The sequence below is a fragment of the Biomphalaria glabrata genome, chromosome 2, assembly GCF_947242115.1.
Source record: "Biomphalaria glabrata chromosome 2, xgBioGlab47.1, whole genome shotgun sequence".
Lineage (NCBI taxonomy): Eukaryota > Metazoa > Mollusca > Gastropoda > Planorbidae > Biomphalaria > Biomphalaria glabrata.
The window spans coordinates 44,264,963-44,290,716 of record NC_074712.1 but is presented as its reverse complement, the minus strand read 5'-3'; the positions used below and the strand labels follow the sequence as shown (position 1 = coordinate 44,290,716).

The 25,754-nt window shown below is 36.9% G+C and overlaps 1 protein-coding gene across 10 annotated transcripts in view; it reads right to left on the bottom strand.

Annotated features, from left to right (window-relative positions):
* The window catches only part of LOC106055105 (RYamide receptor-like), a 217,814-nt gene that overhangs the window by 10,684 nt on the left and 181,376 nt on the right, over window positions 1–25,754 (bottom strand). For all 10 annotated transcript variants that reach the window (XM_056020752.1, XM_056020750.1, XM_056020755.1 and 7 more), the window contains one exon: window positions 23,489–24,548. In XM_056020752.1, coding sequence (XP_055876727.1) covers window positions 23,489–24,226 — 738 coding nt within the window. In that variant the 5' untranslated portion in view covers window positions 24,227–24,548. The remainder of the gene's footprint in view (window positions 1–23,488; window positions 24,549–25,754) is intronic.

Here is a 25,754-nt window from a genome sequence, read left to right as displayed (position 1 = left end):
TGACGTCGGTTTGACCACATTATTTTATATTATATTTTACATTATTTATATATATCGGTATATAAGAGTTATACTTAGGCCAGATATCAGATGATGTTCTGCTCCAGTCATGGTTGATAGGTTTTAAAACTACAATTCTATTAGGACATTCAAGCTCATCGAGTACTCAAATTGGTCAAAGTGTTGGTCAGCTGACGTAACGGCCACAGAGATTTACTCAAATTGGTCAAAGTGTTGGTCAGGTGACGTAACGGCCACAGAGATTTACTCAAATTGGTCAAAGTGTTGGTCAGGTGACGTAACGGCCACAGAGATTTACTCAAATTGGTCAAAGTGTTGGTCAGGTGACGTAACGGCCACAGAGATTTACTCAAATTGGTCAAAGTGTTGGTCAGGTGACGTAACGGCCACAGAGATTTACTCAAATTGGTCAAAGTGTTGGTCAGCTGACGCAATGGCCACAGAGATTTACTCAAAGTGTTGCTTGTTTACAAAAAATATAAATGGGTTGTTACGCCAACAAGAAGGCATAGGCCTGCATCTCTTAGCCTGGACACACCTTGTCAAGGGAATAAGTCGGCTTCAATCTTACACATTCACACACACACATATCCTTTTAAACATACGTACGGTGACGTACACACATATACACGCGCGCAAGTTAGTTCTTCATTAGTTTAAATTTTCCGACCAGTCTTCAGCTCTGACTTTTCTAAGCGCAACAAAGTCAAATGACTGAATGATTCCAGTGTCCCAGTGCCTCACATCCAGATGGTATCATTTCGTCTCGAGCTATCGCCAGGGCACATAACTTTGACTTTTAGACGTGACTCAATTTACTTTCTCCCGTTTCCTAGTCTGATTGTGTCTCACCAGTCAGTACAATAAGATGATACCAGAAGCAGTTGGTGAATGTGTCTCACCAGTCAGTACAATAAGATGATACCAGAAGCAGTTGGTGAATGTGTCTCACCAGTCAGTACAATAAGATGATACCAGAAGCAGTTGGTGAATGTGTCTCACCAGTCAGTACAATAAGATGATACCAGAAGCAGTTGGTGAATGTGTCTCACCAGTCAGTACAATAAGATGATACCAGAAGCAGTTGGTGAATGTGTCTCACCAGTCAGTACAATAAGATGATACCAGAAGCAGTTGGTAAATGTGTCTCACCAGTCAGTACAATAAGATGATACCAGAAGCAGTTGGTGAATGTGTCTCACCAGTCAGTACAATAAGATGATACCAGAAGCAGTTGGTAAAATAAAAACTTATAAGCGAAAAGTCAAATAATAGAAAGTTGATACACTAAAGACGCTATTATTTAATGCCACGAATGACGTCATAAATTCTGCGACGCAAACAGGCTGAGCTACCCATGGGAAAGGGGGGGGGTGGCTGCATTTGTAAAAGAATATAACAAAAGATAAACATAGGCTGCGAAACTCGATGGATAATGCGTAGCCGACAGTCATACGAGCAGTTCATTCAGTTCTCAGTTGTTGTGCTATTTTCAAATATATAAATGTATTGCATTGACATTTTGGGAATCTGTTGGACGTTTGTTAATATGACCTGCAACGTTAATTGCAATTACAGAAAGACACAAAGATAAAGTCACATTCCTCGTCCCATATACTAGGAAAAATTTGTACAAATACTCCTCCTTCCCTAGTGCAATTTGTGCATGGAATGGGTTGCCTGAGCTAGCCAGGAAAACCAGTGACTTTGGTTAGTATGCATGTCTAGATGTATGACACGTAGGACATAATCATCTTCTTTTTTGTAGTAACTTCTGTGTTATATAAGATAAGATGAGATACAATTGTTTACAAATATTTTGTATTAACAGTTGTTTTTTGTATAAACAATTAGTATCTTTTCGTATAAACAACAGTTGTATATAAAGTGAGTATAAACATTAGTTGTATATAAAGTGAGTATAAACATTAGTTGTATATAAAGTGAGTATAAACATTAGTTGTATATAAAGTGAGTATAAACATTAGTTTTGGATCGATTGACTCGGCCATTGTTATTACAGAAAAAGAACAAATGCCAAGGACAAACTTTCTTTTGAGTACATTCAAAAACAGTTCTCTGCTTCTCAGTGGGTTGTTGGCCTTGACACAGACCTGTACGTTTTTGTTTCTCTTGAACAGTTTAATTTGTTCCCGCATAAAATAATAATAACATTAAAAAAAAAATAAGGGCAGGCGATTAAGTTCTAGGGGAGAAGACTTGCTTGAATACGAGAAGAATCTCGAAGATTGAGAGAAAAGATTAGGTCAATTATCCTCAAACCTCTTAAATCTCAGGTCTCTATTTTCAACTACACATTCCCTAATGCCTCTTAATGTACCTTATTTCTTTTTCTATCTTTAATTTTCCTTTATAAATCAGTTTTTTCAATCTATCAGGAAGTGTCCGGTGATGAAACGTTTTGACAATATACTAACTACTGTTTTCTTTGTTAGGAACTTCCTCTGTCACCATTTCTAGAGTTCCACTTCGTACTTCGTATTGTTTCCAAGACACATTTCTATTGCACCAAATATCTCTGCTAGCGACTCCAGTTTCTCTTATTGTTCAACGTGATATAACATTGAGTAATCCTCGCGATCTGTGTACGACAAGGACATGTCTTTTCAATAGAGACACAATTTCTAGACAGAGGGCAATACTTCAGACCAGATGTGCTTGTAAGGAAATGATCAATAACGTTTTGCTTTTCCATCCCGCAGTCTTGGGGTAAACATTGTCAAATTGTTGATTTTTAATTAAAACTCTCTTAGGCTTTTTGTTGACATACAAAACCCACCCCGACGAATTCTACAGAGACGTGACTATACAGTAGTTCTGACGACGGGGAAAGGGAAATGACAAAAAACTTTTGTTTTACGAACCCTACAACTAGTACTAAATAGATCAATACTCTGCTTGAAGGACATTTACAAAAGAAGATTCTCCAGATATCTGGAACTGTACTAAGAGAATCAAGTGAAGGTTGTATTGACAGGATCGGGCACTGGAGTATGCTGACAAGTACTTCCTGGCTCATAGCATGTCATCAAATGGTAATTGACTTCAATTAAGTCTATACGACAACGACATTAGGAAACGTCTAGAAGTTTCTATCAAGTGGGAGGACAGGATAGTAAGAAAGGAGAGGGAGAGAGATAGGAAAAAAGAGATAGAACGACAGAGACAGAAAGAGAAAAAAAAAGATTTAGAAAAAAAAAAGAGCTTAAAGAGAGAAATAGAAAAGTAAATATTTATCTTATCTTATAAAATAAATATATAGCTATCACATTTTTTCTGAACACCTCCGCCCCCCCCCCCCCATCCCAGCCTCTTCATCCCTGATCTTGAGTTCTTTCCTGCTAGTCAGTGTTTAGTGATTCTACTGGAGTTGATCTAGCGTACCCCGAAACTTTCGTAACGATGGAACCTTTGGCTGAGATAGATTAAAACAGTAGGAACCTTTGACTGAGATAGATTAAAACAGCAGGAACCTTTGACTGAGATAGATTAAAACAGTAGGAACCTTTGGCTGAGATAGATTAAAACAGTAGGAACCTTTGGCTGAGATAGATTAAAACAGTAGGAACCTTTGGCTGAGATAGATTAAAACAGCAGGAACCTTTGGCTGAGATAGATTAAAACAGCAGGAACTTTTGACTGAGATAGATTAAAACAGCAGGAACCTTTGGCTGAGATAGATTAAAACAGCAGGAACTTTTGACTGAGATAGATTAAAACAGCAGGAACTTTTGACTGAGATAGATTAAAACAGCAGGAACCTTTGACTGAGATAGATTAAAACAGCAGGAACTTTTGACTGAGATAGATTACAACAGAAGTAAACATTGACGATGATAAAAACAGAAAGAAACAAGGAATGTCATATATTAAAACAGCAGGAACCATTTTATGACATTGATCACAAACTAATGCATATTTTTATCAACAAAACAAACAAACAAAAAAAAAAGAGTTAAACATACGCAGCTTTAAATAAGTTTGCACTTAGAAACTATACTTTACAAATATGGTCACTTAGAAACTATACTTTACAACTTCATTCACTTAGAAACTATACTTTACAACAGCGGTCACTTAGAAACTATACTTTACAAATATGGTTACTTAGAAACTATACTTTACAACTTCAGTCACTTAGAAACTATACTTTACAACAGCGGTCACTTAGAAACTATACTTTACAAATATGGTTACTTAGAAACTATACTTTACAACTTCAGTCACTTAGAAACTATACTTTACAACAGCGGTCACTTAGAAACTATACTTTACAACAGCGGTCACTTAGAAACTATACTTTACAACTACGGTCACTTAGAAACTATACTTTACAACTGCGGTTTACAATTATTCAGGCACTCACCGTTAACGCTTACAATCGAATTAAGAATGAAAATAACTAAACAATCATTAACGAAGCACAATTATAAAGTTTGTGTTTGATTGAATGTGTTCTACCGAGACAAATCGTTTTAGAAGGCCTGAACACTGACCTGCTACGTCACATATGCAGTTTAGACCAATAGCTCGTTGCCATGTCCTACATACACGATCAATAGTCTCATCACATAACCGATTATAATTTAAACTAGAAGTTTGTAGTGCAAAACAATCAAAGTAAACATATTTTCTTCCACAAAACAGGGAGTGGGGAATGCGCTAAATGTTAATGACCAATCAAACATGCGTTCATTTTCAAGGATTAGGGTTAAAAATAACCAAATGACATCGGATCTCCTAGCACAAATGTAGGCCAGTTATAACTTGTGCCTGACTGATAATATATAAACAATGCAATCCATCCGGTTTTTCTTACACTAAAACAATGGCGCGTGAAACAATATCAAATGTGTTGAAATCGTAGATCTCAAAACTAGTTGAAACGAAAGTTTCAATTTGATACAAGTTGATAGGAAATGACATAAACTGAAGACAAATGTATTATTATTTGTTGACATGAAATATCATATCTTGAAATATATTGGATATGCTGATGTCGACACAGCAAGTCTGAAACCAAAACAAATGGACAAACATTAAAACCTGGCCATGTGTCAGCTCTTACTGCCATTGGACCAATCAGAAAACAGCTGTCTTCTGTAGACGATGTTCGAAAGTGTGTGTGTGTGTGTGTGTGTGTAAAACAGGATTAAATCTCGGATTAACTAGCATCAACAGCCGTGAACTATTCTTTGTGTTTATTCGTCTGTTTATATTTCTTTCAGGTGTCTTGAGTTAGGTCTAGGTTACTTAGACCGCCTACTTAGTGTCAAAGTCATCTTGATGTAAGACTCATCCAGAAACATTTGATTTCTCTTGATGTAAGACTCATCCAGAAACATTTGATTTCTCTTGATGTAAGACTCATCCAGAAACATTTGATTTCTCTTGATGTAAGACTCATCCAGAAACATTTGATTTCTCTTGATGTAAGACTCATCCAGAAACATTTGATTTCTCTTGATGTAAGACTCATCCAGAAACATTTGATTTCTCTTGATGTAAGACTCATCCAGAAACATTTGATTTCTCTTGATGTAAGACTCATCCAGAAACATTTGATTTTTCTTGATGTAAGACTCATCCAGAAACATTTGATTTCTCTTGATGTAAGACTCATCCAGAAACAATTGATTTCTCTTGATGTAAGACTCATCCAGAAACATTTGATTTCTCTTGATGTAAGACTCATCCAGAAGCATTTGATTTCTCTTGATGTAAGACTCATCCAGAAGCATTTGATTTCTCTTGATGTAAGACTCATCCAGAAGCATTTGATTTCTCTTGATGTAAGACTCATCCAGAAGCATTTGATTTCTCTTGATGTAAGACTCATCCAGAAACATTTGATTTCTCTTGATGTAAGACTCATCCAGAAGCATTTGATTTCTCTTGATGTAAGACTCATCCAGAAGCATTTGATTTCTCTTGATGTAAGACTCATCCAGAAACATTTGATTTCTCTTGATGTAAGACTCATCCAGAAACATTGATTTCTCTTGATGTAAGACTCATCCAGAAACTTTTGATTTCTCTTGATGTAAGACTCATCCAGAAGCATTTGATTTCTCTTGATGTAAGACTCATCCAGAAGCATTTGATTTCTCTTGATGTAAGACTCATCCAGAAACATTTGATTTCTCTTGATGTAAGACTCATCCAGAAACATTTGATTTCTCTTGATGTAAGACTCATCCAGAAACATTTGATTTCTCTTGATGTAAGACTCATCCAGAAACATTTGATTTCTCTTGATGTAAGACTCATCCAGAAACATTTGATTTCTCTTGATGTAAGACTCATCCAGAAACATTTGATTTTTCTTGATGTAAGACTCATCCAGAAACATTTGATTTCTCTTGATGTAAGACTCATCCAGAAACAATTGATTTCTCTTGATGTAAGACTCATCCAGAAACATTTGATTTCTCTTGATGTAAGACTCATCCAGAAGCATTTGATTTCTCTTGATGTAAGACTCATCCAGAAACATTTGATTTCTCTTGATGTAAGACTCATCCAGAAACATTGATTTCTCTTGATGTAAGACTCATCCAGAAACTTTTGATTTCTCTTGATGTAAGACTCATCCAGAAGCATTTGATTTCTCTTGATGTAAGACTCATCCAGAAGCATTTGATTTCTCTTGATGTAAGACTCATCCAGAAACATTTGATTTCTCTTGATGTAAGACTCATCCAGAAACATTTGATTTCTCTTGATGTAAGACTCATCCAGAAACATTTGATTTCTCTTGATGTAAGACTCATCCAGAAACATTTGATTTCTCTTGATGTAAGACTCATCCAGAAACATTTGATTTCTCTTGATGTAAGACTCATCCAGAAACATTTGATTTTTCTTGATGTAAGACTCATCCAGAAACATTTGATTTCTCTTGATGTAAGACTCATCCAGAAACAATTGATTTCTCTTGATGTAAGACTCATCCAGAAACATTTGATTTCTCTTGATGTAAGACTCATCCAGAAGCATTTGATTTCTCTTGATGTAAGACTCATCCAGAAGCATTTGATTTCTCTTGATGTAAGACTCATCCAGAAGCATTTGATTTCTCTTGATGTAAGACTCATCCAGAAGCATTTGATTTCTCTTGATGTAAGACTCATCCAGAAACATTTGATTTCTCTTGATGTAAGACTCATCCAGAAGCATTTGATTTCTCTTGATGTAAGACTCATCCAGAAGCATTTGATTTCTCTTGATGTAAGACTCATCCAGAAACATTTGATTTCTCTTGATGTAAGACTCATCCAGAAACATTGATTTCTCTTGATGTAAGACTCATCCAGAAACTTTTGATTTCTCTTGATGTAAGACTCATCCAGAAGCATTTGATTTCTCTTGATGTAAGACTCATCCAGAAGCATTTGATTTCTCTTGATGTAAGACTCATCCAGAAACATTTGATTTCTCTTGATGTAAGACTCATCCAGAAACATTGATTTCTCTTGATGTAAGACTCATCCAGAAGCATTTGATTTCTCTTGATGTAAGACTCATCCAGAAACATTTGATTTCTCTTGATGTAAGACTCATCCAGAAACATTGATTTCTCTTGATGTAAGACTCATCCAGAAACATTTGAATTCTCCTAACAAAAGTAGGAATGAAACGTAGGCTGCAAAGTCAAGTGTTATACCAACGATATCTACTCGTGTTTGTAAAAATAATTGTAACAAAAGCATTTCATTTCATTGATATGAAACGGAACAAAAACATATTTTGAGCCAAAAATGAGCTGTAGTATCAATGTATATATATATATTTATTTAAAACCATTCTTTGAATTAGAAAATAATCATGGGATATAACAAATGTTTTTTGAAATGTCTAGATAATCATCAATTTAAAGTAATACTAGTTCTTATTAAAGAGGCTTCCTAACCGGGTTCGAATCCTGGTGAAGACTGGGAATTTTAATTTCAGGACCTTTGAGCACCTCTGAGTCCACCCAGCTCTAATGGGAACCTGACATTAGTTAGGGAAAAGTAAAGGCGGTTGGTCGTTGTGCTGGCTACATAACACCCTCGTTAACCGTATGGCACAGAAACAGATGACCTTTATATCGTCTGCCTTTTAGACCACTAGGTCTGAAATGGAAACTTTTACTTATTACATAGTATTCATTGAAAATACTTCAAACTTGGCAAAGTCTCCAGTACTGAAATGTCATTTTGATGTTCTAGATTAGGTGTAACCAAATCTATTTGCTTTTAGCTTTTAAACACATTTGTAAGTGTATGAAGTTTAAACCTTCACTGTCACGCTTCACTTGACATACATCGTTTGTTACTTCACTTCTTCACTTCTAATATATTGTTGAGATAGAAACACAAACAATTCATAAACTAATGCCATGAAATGTAGTAACTCATCCAATAGGAGGATATGTGTCTCGAAAAATGAAAACCGTTTGACGAAAATTGATATAACTTTGCATAAATGTTCCTTGGATACTACAGATAAACTTAAGATATGTAAAGCTGAAGACATTACAATAAAATAAAAAAGTTGCCCAACTCTCAAAACACAAGAGTGCAACTGAAATTTAGGTCGAATAGCCATTTCGAATGGCTACATCATATTAGTGCAAGTATGCGCAGTGCAGTGACACAAATCCAATGACGATGAGAATGAGAGGACACCAACAAACAAAAACTCTTGAAGACCTAAATACATGAATAGCAGTAAGAACTAATTCATTTCATAGAATGAAGTTTCAAATGTGTATTTTGTTGTCTGTTTTATTTACATTCTAGAACTACGCCTTCACTTGAATTAGAAATTTTTTATTTTGGATTTTTTAACGCGCACGTTGAACTTTATCTAGATCTAGGTCAGGTTAAAAAAGCTGCATTTTTTTTAGATATAGCCATTTAGGCCTACAGTTTTATCTTATCTTATAAGTTACAAAAAAATTATATCAAAAGACAAGATGATTACGTCCTACGCGTGTTCCTGTGTCAATCTAGTCAAAAATAAACAGTTGAAAGTTGGTTACGAAATATTTTCACACTATTTTTGCTGAGAAACAAAATTGCAAATAAAACTATGCCAACTGGTTAGAACTTGAGATTATTATCACGTGGTCAGCAAGATTTATATGGCGTATCACGTGATGGACAAGTTTTACGTGATATGTCACGTGATTGATACAGTTCACTAGAAGTGCTACTTCTATCTAGATCCCTGCGATTTCAGAAAGTGTTTCACTTTACCAAAGTCTTGAATGCACTACTATGAAGACAAGATAAAACACCAGATACAACCTACCTGCATGAAGCGGGAATCTGACATTGACTTTATTGGTATGTACATTTTTACCCAATGTCAACTAACAGCTCAGGAATTTTTGCTTACTGTATCAGAGACAGACGTCTCCTGGGCATTCACGTCTTTAAAATCCCTAAATACGTGACTTGTAAATCTAACCACTTAACACTCCGTGTGGGATGAACTAGCAAATCAGCAACAAATTCTTTTATTTATTTTTTTTTTCTGAGTTGCAATAGTTAGTATATTTTGATCTTTAAATTGTACAGACCTAATTTGTCCTAGTATAGACCTATTTTGTCCTAGTATAGACCTATTTTGTCCTGTTATAGACCTACTTTGTCCTGTTATAGACCTTGACCTTTTTTGTCCTGAATAAGTATCGAAGTCACCATCGCTGAACCAATTCTATATAGACCTCTACAATTTAAGAGCGGTTTTAAATGTCCCAAGAAGTCATCATCAAACATTTCGAGAACCATCCTGATGTGACATGCAGAGAGTGCCGACAAGTCCCTTGGCCAAGCGAACTCGCACTACTTCATCCCCCACACACGTGAGCTTAAGGGAAAACATATGACATCACATGGGAAGAATCGAGCCTCGGGGAGCAGTATCGGATAGCGAACATAATTAAATAACAGGAACTCAGAGCGACAAGAATAGCGTAGGGAGTTCCAACTCAGAGCGACAAGGGAGTTCCAACTCGATTTCCCTTTCGCACTTGGTAGATACTGACGGCATTTTGGTAAGAAATTAAAATCCATCTGCTTTCAGTAACAAGGATTAAAGCGTAACATTTTCGTACTGGTTGGTAGACATTATGCATTTTATAGAGTTGTTTCCCCTACCCTCTCTATCTATTTCTCAGCGTAGCTTTAAATGTGTGCAACTAGCTCCATGTACTAAATATATATCCTACAAGATTTACAGTTTTTGTCTTATAGAGAACATGCTTTTATTGTAGAGAAATTTAATTTCCAAGGAAATATATAATTCAACTGTGCTTTGAAATAAAACTATAAAAAATAAACATTTTTTACACAACGAAGCGTGATAGATGAAGAAAGAGAAAAAGAGAGAAATAGTGAGAGAGAGAAAGAAAGAAATAAAAAGCAAGGGAAAACGAACGAACTAAAACGCACCAGCTTTAAGACCAATTATACATCCTAATGTTTTAGTGCTTCCGCTTGAACAAAGCTTAATTAAGTAACATTAATATTCATTATATAAAAACAATTGCTGACAGAGCGTAAGTGTGCTATGGCACAACAAAGAGTGAGAATGAAATAAAAAGACATTTTTTCAGCATCAAAATCCAATAAATGAATTAAGATCCAGCGTTCTTCAAAGCCAAAGTTCCCTAGTCAAATGTTTAAGGTAGATAAAATTTAAACATTTGACTAAGCTAAGAGAGATTCATCGCTATCAATACCAGTATCAAAGGTATGCAGAAGCTTGCATTCCACTGGCAAAGAGCTCGCTGCTCAGCAGCACAAGGGTGGCTAGATGAAGACGCTTGCTCTTCTCGAATGTCTTCTGCTAGGCAGCTGTCCAAAACTTGAGCAGTGCGACACTCAATTCAGTTTCAGTGCCAGTGCTGGCAGGCTTTGTTTTTCTTCACGCTTAGACAATGAAAGACGACATCATGGCGTTGAACAAGGCAACTAGTAGGATCAGACAGAAACACACACACACACAAACAGACACATATCTTGTGTACATTTCAAGTAATTGCTGATATGTCTATATCCAACCATCCATCCATCCATCTATCTATCTATCTATCTATCTATCTATCTATCTATCTATCTATCTATCTATCTATCTATCTATCTCTCTCTGTCTGTCTATCTATCTATCTATCTATCTATCTATCTATCTATCTATCTATCTATCTATCTATCTGTCTGTCTGTCTGTCTGCCTGTCTGTCTCTCTGTCAATCTATCTATCTAACTTTTGTACATTTATTCGTTTGGAAGATATCTTTTGTACATTTCAATCTGTTATAGAAAGATAGTCACTAATAATGTCCAGGATGTTATTATGCCAGCCGGTGTTTTCATGTTTTCCCTCAAGATTTTGAAAATTTATTATGTAATATTATAACCAATTATAAAACTTTAAATACTTGCTTATCTCTCTCAACACATTAAATCCCTTATAATACCAATTAAAATATGTTTAGATTGTTCGATCGGAGCTGTGGACCATCTTTTTCTGCTTTCAATAAAATCTCATTCAAAATCAGGTCCGTCCATTCTTGAATGTTTTCTTCCCATCACATTCTTTGTCTTCCTTTTTTTTTCCTGGTGCTGTTCTCTAGTTATAATATGGCCATTATAGTTTTAGTTTGCGTTTTTTTCACAGAAGTTAGCAGGTCATCCTGGGGTCTAATCTCTGTGATAATCCTGTCTTTAATCTCTTCGTTTGTGTCTGCGGTCCTTGTATGTGACTCCTAGGATCCTTCTGTTCCATTGCTAGGATCCTCCTCTCTAGCTATGCAGTCAGCGTCCAAGACTCACAAGCATAAAAGAATGTGGCCATGACCAGGGAGCGCATCAGTCTGATTTTGCTGTCGAGAGCTATGCCTTTGTCTTTCTATATCGTTTAGAATTTAAGTTCCTTCATCTGAGATCTTAAACAAATCATTCCTAAGCGGACACAAATGAAGCCTACACTTTTTAGAGGACACACATAATCATTCCATAGCGGACTCAATGCAGGCTATATATCCAACGGACACTATCACATCCACAGAGATTTCTAAAGCTGCTCAATGTTTCAATGTTCATGAAAAGAATTTAAAATAACGAAAATTGGAGAGTACATTTAAAATGTTCAACAGATGAAGAAGTTCAGGTTTAAATTAAATTAAAATTTTAGTTTTTATAGCGCTACTTTCATAATTATAGCATGCTCGGAGCGCTGTGGTCCAATCTCATTTTGTGGACCAGTGTGTTTGTGGTTTCTGGTAGAAGGTTTTCCGTGCTGCCTTTAGGCAGTAAACACAACTCGAACCTTGAGCCCCTTTCATAGGTAGCCAAGCCAAGTTCAAGGGCACTAAGCCTCCCAAAAGCTTTGCTAAAAATTGACTTACAGTGATGACGTTTGGTCCATATATGTAAGCTATGTAAGAATAGGACAGAGTTTAGAGCCTAAATAACTAAGTCGTTTAAGATTTATATTGAAACGTTTTTCTTATTCAAGGGCTTGACTTTTAACTTTTATTTTGTCAATGATGGGAATATGGGCGTGTTAAAAAAAAAAGGGGGGGGGTGTCAAAGAACAAAAAAGATGTAAAAACAAATAAAACAACTAATTTGTTCATAGCCTCTTCGAATCGCAGAGCCCAAATCTGTTGGGTTTCCAATTGAAGAGCCCAAATCTGTTGGGTTTCCAATTGAAGAGCCCAAATCTGTTGGGTTTCCAATGGAAGAGCCCAAATCTGATGGGTTTCGTACACGGTGGTTATCAACAAGAGTAAGCAATCTTTTTAGACCAAGACAAAAGAAGTCAAGACAAGTCATTAATTCTTCATCTCTTTTTTTTTTCCCTCTTTCCATAGATACAGGGGGGATTAACTCAGATGTAGACGTTGGCCGAATTGATTTCTGAGGATTGGGAGAGGTATCTCCCTTAGCCAGGGCTCTCCTAACTATCTGGAAACAGACCGCAGGAACCTTAATAGGTCTGTATATTTTTTTGGGGGGCCGCAGATTATTTTCTTTTTAATTCATCTCCTATTACCGTTTTTTTAATGAACATTTTTTTTGAAACGAATGCATTGATAACACTTGAATTCGTAATGATGTATTGAGAAGTTCATTGTAGTGTTGTTTCTATTTACAATACCTCTGTACAAGTCACACATTGGGAGTGGAACCTGGACGCTGTTCTCGAAAACAACTCTAACGATTTTCTTATAAATTTGACAGTTGATATGTATCGTTGGGACAATAATTGCTAACTCATTGGTGACACTGGATAAACTCTAGTTTGACCGTCATCATAAATGTTAGGTTAATGTTTTTATTTTACCTCACTGAAAGAAAATATTAATAGGCTGATATATCGCGGGCCTGATATTTACCAAAGTTAGGGAACACATTTGTATGATGTTTTGCTGGCCTGATATTTACCACAGTTGGGGAACCTTTGATTGCTGTATTTCTGGCCTGATATTTACCACAGTTAGGGAACCTTTGATTGCTGTATTTCTGGCCTGATATTTACCACAGTTGGGGAACCTTTGATTGCTGTATTTCTGGCCTGATATTTACCACAGTTAGGGAACCTTTGATTGCTGTATTTCTGGCCTGATATTTACCACAGTTAGGGAACGTTTGATTGCTGTATTTCTGGCCTGATATTTACCACAGTTGGGGAACCTTTGATTGCTGTATTTCTGGCCTGATATTTACCACAGTTAGGGAACCTTTGATTGCTGTATTTCTGGCCTGATATTTACCACAGTTAGGGAACCTTTGATTGCTGTATTTCTGGCCTGATATTTACCACAGTTGGGGAACCTTTGATTGCTGTATTTCTGGCCTGATATTTACCACAGTTAGGGAACCTTTGATTGCTGTATTTCTGGCCTGATATTTACCACAGTTAGGGAACCTTTGATTGCTGTATTTCTGGCCTGATATTTACCACAGTTAGGGAACCTTTGATTGCTGTATTTCTGGCCTGATATTTACCACAGTTGGGGAACCTTTGATTGCTGTATTTCTGGCCTGATATTTACCACAGTTAGGGAACCTTTGATTGCTGTATTTCTGGCCTGATATTTACCACAGTTAGGGAACCTTTGATTGCTGTATTTCTGGCCTGATATTTACCACAGTTAGGGAACCTTTGATTGCTGTATTTCTGGCCTGATATTTACCACAGTTAGGGAACCTTTGATTGCTTTATTTCTGGCCTGATATTTACCACAGTTAGGGAACCTTTGATTGCTATATTTCTGGCCTGACATTTACCAGAGTTAGGGAACCTTTCCATATAGTCACTGACAGGAGTGAGCTCTTACACATTCCGCGATGTCTGATTTCATTTTGGTAACTGTCAACTCTGTCCAGACTGACTCTAGTGTGTTGCAAGGCTTCTTCCTCCTCTTGTTGACTAGTCCTTCCAACTATTATCCGTGGTATAGGTTATTGTTATTTTGAATGTCATAACTTTTTTTTTATAACATTTATAGACTTGTGTACTAGAATGATAATAACACAATGTCTACATCTAAATAACACACTCGTTTACATCAGTTTCGAAAGCAAGGGTCATCTGCCATTGGTCAGTCTGTAAAGATTGAACTTTTCTTTTGTCCCAATGAGTTTACTTCATCTAAATTTTTTAAAAAATATAAATGTTGAAGGACAACATTTCTGTAACGTAGGTCCAGATAAGAAACAGCTCTATTGCAAAGAACGTTAAATAAAACATAGGACAATATCAGGGTTTGTTTTTCTTTGTCTCTTAATATACAAAGGACATCATAATCCGTTCATCTCCATGCCACTAATACTTCTTCTACTACAACTACAAATAATAATAATAATTACAATAATAATAATAAAAACTTGAAGGACATTTTTTATTCAGTTTTAGATATATCTTGTCGATAGTTCCTAGATATAAATAAGTTCCAAGATATAAATAAGTTCCTAGATATAAATAAGTTCCTACATAAACAGTTGCCAGTTCCCACATTTCCGGTTGTTGATTTTCTAGATAAAAATCATAAGCTCCTACATATTCCATTGTTTGTTCCTAGTTATAAATTATAAGTTCCTACATAATCGGTTGTCAGTTCCTAGTTATAAATTATAAGTTCCTACATAATCGGTTGTCAGTTCCTACATTTTTATTTATTAGTTAATGCCTACAGTTTGTTTGTAAGTTCCTTCACATTATGTTCTTGTTGTTTTTATGATATGCTGTCTAAATCAGGAAATAGCAACTCCCTTTCATTCAAGCTTAGCGTGCTAAAATGGAAACGGATTTTTCATGGCCAAGAATCTCAGACATTAAAACCTTTTTTTAAAAAAGTATTACCAGCAAAACTATGTTTGGCTGAACGATGTGATGACACCTGAAGCAATAGGCCGAAACTGTCCTGTAGACATGTCTTCGTGTCCTTAGTTCGACTTTTGTGTTTTCTTGATGGAATGGCCGAAGTAAACAGAATAAAAGTACGCATTTGCATAAACACATTTACGATGGAGAATAGTTCATTATAGTCCATCTGACAAAGCAAGTGGCCCCTAAAGGCCAGGCTCCAAGTCTCTAGAAGTCTTGGTCTATTGTGACTACGTTTGAGGTAATTTTTCCCTGGGGACTTTGTTTAACCTAGGAGGAAAACGTTAAATTTGATGGGAGGAAACTGGAGGAACAGATTTTGTTTTTTCTTATTTTATGGGCTGGAAGTGAGTGAGGAGGATCAAGGGGTTGACCCACAGATTGAGCTCCTCGCCCGAGTCTTTAGTCCCTCTCTCTTTCTTTGACTATTCGCCACGAATCTCTCCATTCTTCGCTCCGGCTAAATCTTCCCCATAGACCGGGAAATGGAAATGAAATCTGGCAGTTTAAAGCGATACCGGACGATGTCTAGTGGAGACAAAACAAGACCATTGGCCCTACTTGAAAGTTTGATTGAATTTCTTTGAGCTTAATGCTGTTGTTGTTTTAACTGGCGTCAGAAGCATATGTCAATTGATTCACATTTAATCACTTTTGAATACGGCTTGAGGTGATAATTGTTCTTTTTGTGAGGTGTTAGGAAGAAGGAATGCAGTGTTTTTAAACTAATATTCTATCCACATTGAACAGCTGGAGCTGATATTTTATCTCATTAGTTACAGTACGCTAGAGTCTGAGACTAAGTAGAAAAGTGGTTTGTAAGAACTGATATGTGTATCAAAGCCTTACAACCCGAGGAAAAAAAACTATAATGAGAGTTTGTGTTTTCACACAAACTCAGAAGAGCCCCACATTGGTCCGCCCATTGGTCTGCAATACAGGTAAAAAGATTTCAACATTTTCAGCACCAATATCAAAATGTACCAATAACTACAATTCTGTCACCCTCTCTAAAATAATTTCATTCAAATCATGATTGCCTGCGATCACTGAGACCCAATGCGCGAGCTTGTCGCATGTCTGAAAACGGCTAGTGTAAACATTGCATGATTTTTTTACAGATAGACAAAAAGATGAGAAATTTGTTGAACATTGAAGTCTTCGTGAGTATGTATGACATAAGCATGTGGTTAAAAGATCACCTACAGTCTAGACCATTAGTATGTAGGATAAAGAAAAATATGTCTCTAGTAAATAAGACAAACCACTGTCCCATTTACCCTATTGTATCTAGCTGAGACCAATGTGTACTTACAAAGCGCATTCTTAGACAAGTGTTAACAAAATTAAACGTTTCGTTTTCTTTTGACTAATGAAAGTCTAAGTGCTAGTAGAGACGACAACAATGATTAGTCTACTTCCCTTAATATAACTTCTCTTACCTTGATGTAGTCTTTTGAAAGTGGCTATTTATTTAACTATCAAAACAAGTCAAATAAAAAAAATCATTTTTTATAAAAACAAAGCTCATCTAAGAGGAAGAACTCTGCAGTTACAACTATATATCTAAATAATGTAGATGTTAATCCCATTATTCGATATCAATCAAATAGTCAATTACCAATAATGAATTGACTTATTGGTTAATGTTTTAATTGATGTATGTTTTGTTACGTACGTCATATGTACCTTTTGATGTACAACTTGATATTAAATAGGGCGGGGGAGAAATAACATGTTCAATTATTTAGCCGTACCCGTAAATACTGAAGGATTAATGGATTAATTCCCTTATCGGTATAAACAAAATGAAGTACCAGTAATTAATTCCCTTATCGGTATAAATCAAATGAAGTACCAGTAATTAATTCCCTTATCGGTATAAATCAAATGAAGTACCAGTAATTAATTCCCTTATCGGTATAAACAAAATGAAGTACCAGTAATTAATTGACTAATTGGTATAAATCAAATGAAGTACCAGTAATTAATTCCCTTATCGGTATAAATCAAATGAAGTACCAGTAATTAATTCCCTTATCGGTATAAACAAAATGAAGTACCAGTAATTAATTCCCTTATCGGTATAAACAAAATGAAGTACCAGTAATTAATTGACTAATTGGTAAATAGGGTTTTTCGACTTATGTCTTGTCTAAAAAACAAAATGTCAAGTTCCTCTTTCAGACCAATCAGTTTAGATGTGACATGATGCGAGGTCCTCTTTCAGACCAATCAGTTTAGATGACGTGATGCGAGGTTCTGTTTCAGACCAATCAGTTTAGATGTGACATGATGCGAGGTTCTCTTTCAGACCAATCAGTTTAGATGACATGATGCGAGGTTCTCTTTCAGACCAATCAGTTTAGATGTGACATGATGCGAGGTTCTCTTTCAGACCAATAAGTTTAGATGACATGATGCGAGGTTCTCTTTCAGACCAATCAGTTTAGATGTGACATGATGCGAGGTTCTCTTTCAGACCATTAAGTTTAGATGACATGATGCGAGGTTCTCTTTCAGACCAATCAGTTTAGATGTGACATGATGCGAGGTTCTCTTTCAGACCAATCAGTTTAGATGTGACATGATGCGAGGTTCTCTTTCAGACCAATCAGTTTAGATGACATGATGCGAGGTTCTGTTTCAGACCAATCAGTTTAGATGACATGATGCGAGGTTCTGTTTCAGACCAATCAGTTTAGATGACATCATGCGAGGTTCTGTTTCAGACCAATCAGTTTAGATGACATGATGCGAGGTTCTCTTTCAGACCAATCAGTTTAGATGACATGATGCGAGGTTCTGTTTCAGACCAATCAGTTTAGATGACATGATGCGAGGTTCTCTTTCAGACCAATCAGTTTAGATGTGACATCATGCGAGGTTCTGTTTCAGACCAATCAGTTTAGATGACATGATGCGAGGTTCTCTTTCAGACCAATCAGTTTAGATGACATGATGCGAGGTTCTCTTTCAGACCAATCAGTTTAGATGACATGATGCGTGGTTCTGTTTCAGACCAATCAGTTTAGATGACATGATGCGAGGTTCTGTTTCAGACCAATCAGTTTAGATGACATGATGCGAGGTTCTGTTTCAGACCAATCAGTTTAGATGTGACATCATGCGAGGTTCTGTTTCAGACCAATCAGTTTAGATGACATGATGCGAGGTTCTCTTTCAGACCTATCAGTTTAGATGACATGATGCGAGGTTCTCTTTCAGACCAATCAGTTTAGATGTGACATGATGCGAGGTTCTCTTTCAGACCAATCAGTTTAGATGTGACATGATGCGAGGTTCTGTTTCAGACCAATCAGTTTAGATGTGACATGATGCGAGGTTCTCTTTCAGACCAATCAGTTTAGATGTGACATGATGCGAAGTTCTGTTTCAGACCAATCAGTTTAGATGACATGATGCGAGGTTCTGTTTCAGACCAATCAGTTTAGATGTGACATGATGCGAGGTTCTGTTTCAGACCAATCAGTTTAGATGACATGATGCGAGGTTCTGTTTCAGACCAATCAGTTTAGATGTGACATGATGCGAGGTTCTGTTTCAGACCAATCAGTTTAGATGACATGATGCGAGGTTCTGTTTCAGACCAATCAGTTTAGATGTGACATGATGCGAGGTTCTGTTTCAGACCAATCAGTTTAGATGACATCATGCGAGGTTCTGTTTCAGACCAATCAGTTTAGATGTGACATGATGCGAGGTCCTCTTTCAGACCAATCAGTTTAGATGTGACATCATGCGAGGTTCTGTTTCAGACCAATCAGTTTAGATGACATGATGCGAGGTTCTGTTTCAGACCAATCAGTTTAGATGACATGATGCGAGGTCCTCTTTCAGACCAATCAGTTTAGATGTGACATGATGCGAGGTTCTGTTTCAGACCAATCAGTTTAGATGTGACATGATGCGATGTTCTGTTTCAGACCAATCAGTTTAGATGTGACATGATGCGAGGTTCTGTTCCAGACCAATCAGTTTAGATGTGACATGATGCGAGGTTCTGTTTCAGACCAATCAGTTTAGATGTGACATGATGCGAGGTTCTGTTTCAGACCAATCAGTTTAGATGTGACATGATGCGAGGTTCTGTTTCAGACCAATCAGTTTAGATCTGAAATGATGCGAGGTTCTGTTTCAGACCAATCAGTTTAGATGTGACATGATGCGAGGTTCTGTTTCAGACCAATCAGTTTAGATGTGACATGATGCGAGGTTCTGTTTCAGACCAATCAGTTTAGATGTGACATGATGCGAGGTTCTGTTTCAGACCAATCAGTTTAGATGACATGATGCGAGGTTCTGTTTCTGTGGCCCACGGTTAACGAAGGTGTCATGTGTCCAGCACAACGATCAACTGCCTTTACTTTTCTCCAGCTGATGCAAGGTGCCCATTAGAGTTGAGTGGACTCTGAGTCATGAGTCGTCCTAAGAATCCCGAAATTAAAAGCCCCAGTCAACAAGACGATTCGAACATTTGGTAAAAGCATTTCTAATCGCACAGATCTATTAGCGGCCCCGAAAGGGGAATGGACACTATAAGTTTTGTGTGGTCTGTCTATCCGTCCGTCCCGTTTAGATCTTGTAAACTAAAAAAGATATTGAAAATCCGATATCTGATATTCTTTCTGAAAATATTAAAACCTGCCTTTATATCTACCTGGAGTGGACCAATTCGGGGGCTGATTTTGTAACCTTTGTCTTTGTAACCTTGTTATTGTTGGTTTTGAATCCTTAGATCTATTACAAATTTAGTTACTTGGTTGATTAAAGTAATTGATACAATTACACATCTATAAGCTTTTTTATAAATAGTATTTTTTTGTATTTGCTAGTTTGTATTTTTTAATTTTCTGTCACGATGTTTAGTTCACAAAGAATACGAGGACGCTTATCTTAACTTCCGGTGTTAAGATTTTTGTGAAGAGACTTATAAATTGTTATTACCCCATGACAAATCCATTTTCGATTATTTGTTTTATAATAAAAATGCTAGCAGAAAAAGAAAGAGAGACAGAGAGAGACAGGGAGAGAGAGAGACAGAGAGAAAGAAGAGAGAGAAACAAAAGGAAACAAAGACAAAGAGAGAGAGAGAGAGAATATGTATTATAAATCGTCAATTCCCGTAATAATTTCAGATATCATAAATTTGGGTAATGGATAATTAAATGGTTCTGTCAAATTTACAGTTGAAAAATATATACTATTGTGACTAGTGTTGTTACTAATATTAATAAAAGCCTTTCTATGCTAAAACTAGAAGAATCCTCACAATTTAAAAGTAAAATCAGCAACTAAATTCTTTTTTCTGACTGTGTTTTGTTACTGTCATTCGTTGCTGTCTGTCTTCTCAGAATAGACTAATCACATTACCATTTTAAGTTGGTTATTTGACTAGAAGGATGTGTCTGAATTGTCTGACCAACTCCTACACAATATCCTTCATTATAGTGTCAAGTTTATTTTCAGGAGATTTCAGAAACATAAAGTAAAAACTGGAGAAAATGGAAAACCAACACTTTATTCTAGTAATATCACAGACTAGTGGTCAGAAATTTAATCTGTCACATTTTTGACAGAGGAAGTTATGGTTGACCAAGTAACTTACAAACTATCAGCTGTGTCTTTTTGCATCTCTCTTTCTCTCTTTTTAAAAATATTTTCCTTGACACACATGCTAGCAAACTAGTTCACCAACCATGAACAATTTATGTATATATATTCATCAACTAGTACCACAATTAAAGTGAGAAAAAACAAAGTGTACCATAGATATGAACTTAGTTAAAATTAACCATAAAAGTCATTACAAGTATACAAGAAAACAAGTGTCATATTTGGTTTTGTTTGGCCGATACATAAGGTAGTCTGATCTTTAGGAAAGATACTGTAATTTGGAACACATAGTAACTGATTTCCGTTTTAAATCGCTCTAGAACATACATTGATAATTAATTTATAAAAGTGTCTACTGAAGAGTGGACCTAGCTGTTGCTGTAATGTTTACTGAAGAGTGTACCTAGCTGTTGCTGTAATGTTTACTGAAGAGTGTACCTAGCTAATGCTGTAATGTTTACTGAAGAGTGTACCTAGCTGTTGCTGTAATGTTTACTGAAGAGTGTACCTAGCTGTTGCTGTAATGTTTACTGAAGAGTGTACATAGCTAATGCTGTAATGTTTACTGAAGAGTGTACATAGCTAATGCTGTAATGTTTACTGAAGGGTGGACCTAGCTGTTGCTGTAATGTTTACTGAAGGGTGGACCTAGCTGTTGCTGTAATGTTTACTGAAGAGTGTACATAGCTAATGCTGTAATGTTTACTGAAGAGTGTACCTAGCTAATGCTGTAATGTTTACTGAAGGGTGGACCTAGCTGTTGCTGTAATGTTTACTGAAGGGTGGACCTAGCTGTTGCTGTAATGTTTACTGAAGGGTGGAAGGGTGAACCTAGCTGTTGCTGTAATGTTTACTGAAGGGTGGAAGGGTGGACCTAGCTGTTGCTGTAATGTTTACTGAAGGGTGGAAGGGTGAACCTAGCTGTTGCTGTAATGTTTACTGAAGGGTGGAAGGGTGGACCTAGCTGTTGCTGTAATGTTTACTGAAGGGTGGAAGGGTGGACCTAGCTGTTGCTATAATGTTTACTGAAGGGTGGAAGAGTGAACCTAGCTGTTGCTGTAATGTTTACTGAAGGGTGGAAGGGTGAACCTAGCTGTTGCTATAATGTTTACTGAAGGATGGAAGGGTGGACCTAGCTGTTGCTGTAATGTCTACTGAAGGGTGGAAGGGTGGACCTAGCTGTTGCTGTAATGTTTACTGAAGGATGGACCTAGCTGTTGCTGTAATGTTTACTGAAGGGTAGAAGGGTGAACCTAGCTGTTGCTGTAATGTTTACTGAAGGGTGGACCTAGCTGTTGCTGTAATGTTTACTGAAGGGTGGAAGGGTGGACCTAGCTGTTGCTGTAATGTTTACTGAAGGGTGGAAGGGTGGAACTAGCTGTTGCTGTAATGTTTACTGAAGGGTGGACCTAGCTGTTGCTGTAATGTTTACTGAAGGGTGGAAGGGTGGACCTAGCTGTTGCTGTAATGTTTACTGAAGGGTGGACCTAGCTGTTGCTGTAATGTTTACTGAAGAGTGGACCTAGCTGTTGCTGTAATGTTTACTGAAGGGTGGGTGGACCTAGCTGTTGCTGTAATGTTTACTGAAGGGTGGAAGGGTGGACCTAGCTGTTGCTGTAATGTTTACTGAAGGGTGGACCTAGCTGTTGCTGTAATGTCTACTGAAGGGTGTACCTAGCTGTTGTTGTAATGTTTACTGAAGGGTGGACCTAGCTGTTGTTGTAATTTTTACTGAAGGGTGGACTTAGCTGTTGCTGTAATGTCTACTGAAGGGTGTACCAAGCTGTTGCTGTAATGTTTAATGTTCAGGAAAAGTTTCAAGTAGTGTGTAAATAGTGAAATGTAAGCTTTAAAATAAAAAACAACTGAGGCAGCCATGTTTCTAGACCTTGTATGTTGTATAGGATCTATCTCACCATCAGTTCTTGGTTATTTTAATTCTTTTATTTCCCCACTTTCTCTTCATTGTCTAAGGAAGTTGAAATTCGGAAGTTAAAAATAAATTAAATCTTTTATTTCAAACTAAAATTTTTCACAACGTTGTATAGCTTGTAAGCTTAGTTCATAGAGCGTCTTGTGAATGTCGAGGGTTCAATCCCATACTGTTTTGTTTTTCTCTACCTTTGTCAATGACAAATAAAAAATGTAAATGTCTAATTTACTACATTATTTGAACATGAAGTTGATTTAAAAAAAACACTTTTTTTTTTGGTAAAAAGTAACTATTAGGAAAGAAATATAAATGCATTCTTCAACAAATATATAACTCCAGTATGCTGTATGCAAGTCAGCTAATGTTCTATTAAAAAAAATGAAAATACTTGAAATAATTGTTTACATTTTTTGTTTAAACTTTGATAGTGTGATGATGTTTGGCGGTCCGATACATATACTTATAACACCAGAAACCAAGGACTGACCTTTTTTCTTGGGTCTGGCTCTCTGTTGTGTCGATTGATTCGATCATCTTCCTTCCCGTTCTGTTGGATGAGCTCAGCTGGAGTCGGCATATCCTTCAGCCAAATGACCCGAACTATCTGCGCGTAGGTGTAGATCAGCACAGCCAGCGGAACGAAGTACTGCAGGATCATGATAGTCAGCGAGTACGTGAACTGTTTTTGTTTGGACTCCCAATCTTCTAGGCACACTGGTTTGTCGGGGTCAGTGTAGTTCTCCGGCGGAGCAAGTCTGGACGTGATCGCCGTGGGGATCGGGGTCAGAAAGGCCAGGACCCAGCACAGTGCAACCAGCTGAAGGCATCTACGTTTTCCAAGTCGGCGCATGAAAGGGTGCATGATGGCGATGTACCGCTCCATGCTCATGGCTAGCAGAGTGTAAGCATTCTGAAACACAATGGCCGCTTGGAGGTAGGTTACTACAGAGCACATTATGGAGCCAAAGGGCCACCAGTTGAGGATTATGTTGGCCACGAAAGTAAAAGGGATGCAGATCAAGGCCATGAGGACGTCGCTGACAGCCAAGCTGGCGATGAAGTAGTTGGTAACGTTCCTCATCCGCCGCCTGGACAATACCACGTAGACGGTCAGCGAATTTCCCAACACTGCTATCACGCACATCAAAACGTACAGGACTATGAATGGTATTTCCGTCCTGGTCAGCTCTTCCTCCTCACTGCTAAGCGTCACGTTGTCGCTCATGTTCCCGGCAGCGAGACACAAACTGAAGCGTTCCCGCTTACTATTGTCGACAAAATTCTCTCCGACAAAAAGCTCACAGTGTCAACATCATTAATGTGCTCCCAAATCACGGACCTAAGTCTTCCACACGTAAATCATTATCATTGTAAAATCATCATAATTTCTGCAGCGAAGGTTTTGCTCCATTTGACCTACAATGAACGGGCTAAAGCTGAGCTGTCTATTAGAAAGGTTGGTGAATGCTGCTAGTGTATTACTTGAAACTATGAAGACATCTTCCATTCATTTCATTTCGTGTCTTGTACATCAGATGTTGCATTGTCTGAAATGAAAACAAGTTGAAATATTTAGATAATCTATACTTCAACAAGTATGAGTTGGATTTGTGTCAGAGTGATAAACGCATGTGTCTACCAAAATGAGGGGCATGCGTTCGAATCACGATATTTTGAATTGGAAATTTTTTATTCAAGATTTGACTCGAACTGATTTGTGTTTGATGTGTGCCTAAAGGCAGCACTGGAACCTCCTCCAAAAATACGCCCATGTCCACATACGAAATTGGACCAGAACACACTGACCGTGCTAAAAGAGCTTGGAAGATGCGCTATACAATCATTTGAAGTCCAACTACATTTGTTTAAAAGCTATTCCCAGCTACATCTGAAAAATCTCATGACCAAGGGAAAATATTAGTTAATTTTTTTTTACGATATTTGGATAACAACGAATCGATAACAAAATGTCCGCTGGAGAAGTTAAGCGAGATTTTAATGAACTAACAGTATTTTAATCTTGCCGATTGATAGTTGAATATTTAATGGCCAGTGGGGGAGAGATGTAGAAGCAGACCTTTGATTGAGATAACAAACCTGAGGTTGATGATTAAGGTAAAAACTAAAATGGATCAATTTCAAATCAAGTTTGGGACTATCTAGTTCACCAATACCCTAAAGCAAGGCCGGATTGAAGTAAGTAGAGGCCCCGGGGAAGGATTGTCGTTTAGGCCCCCTAAACGTTTTGAAAGCTTTAATAATAATCCACTTATTTAATAATAATACCTAGAGGTAAAGATTTGGCTTTCGAAACGAGAGCTCCCAGGTTCCAATCCTGGTGAAAACTAAAATTTTTAATATCGGTATCTTTAGGGCGCCTTTGAGTCCTAATGGGTACTTGACATTAGTTGGGGAAAAGTAAAGTCTGTTGGTCGTTGTGCTACCCACAAGACACCCTCGTTAACAGAGGGCCAGATAAAAAGATAATCTTTACATTATCTGCTCTATAGATAGCAAGGTCTGAAAGGGGAACAGAGGCAACTTATACCTAAAGCATACTTAATTTTAGAAGAAAGAGATAGAGTACTTTTTTTTTTTTAATATTTAATAGGCATATTTTAGTTTAAAAAATATATTTTTGATTTGGAATGTGTGTCAAAATTCAGAGATATATTTAAATCTTACGAGCAATTCTTAACCATGACTGAGTTGTCGACCGTAAAATGTCGGTGACAATGCGAAAGAAAAATATT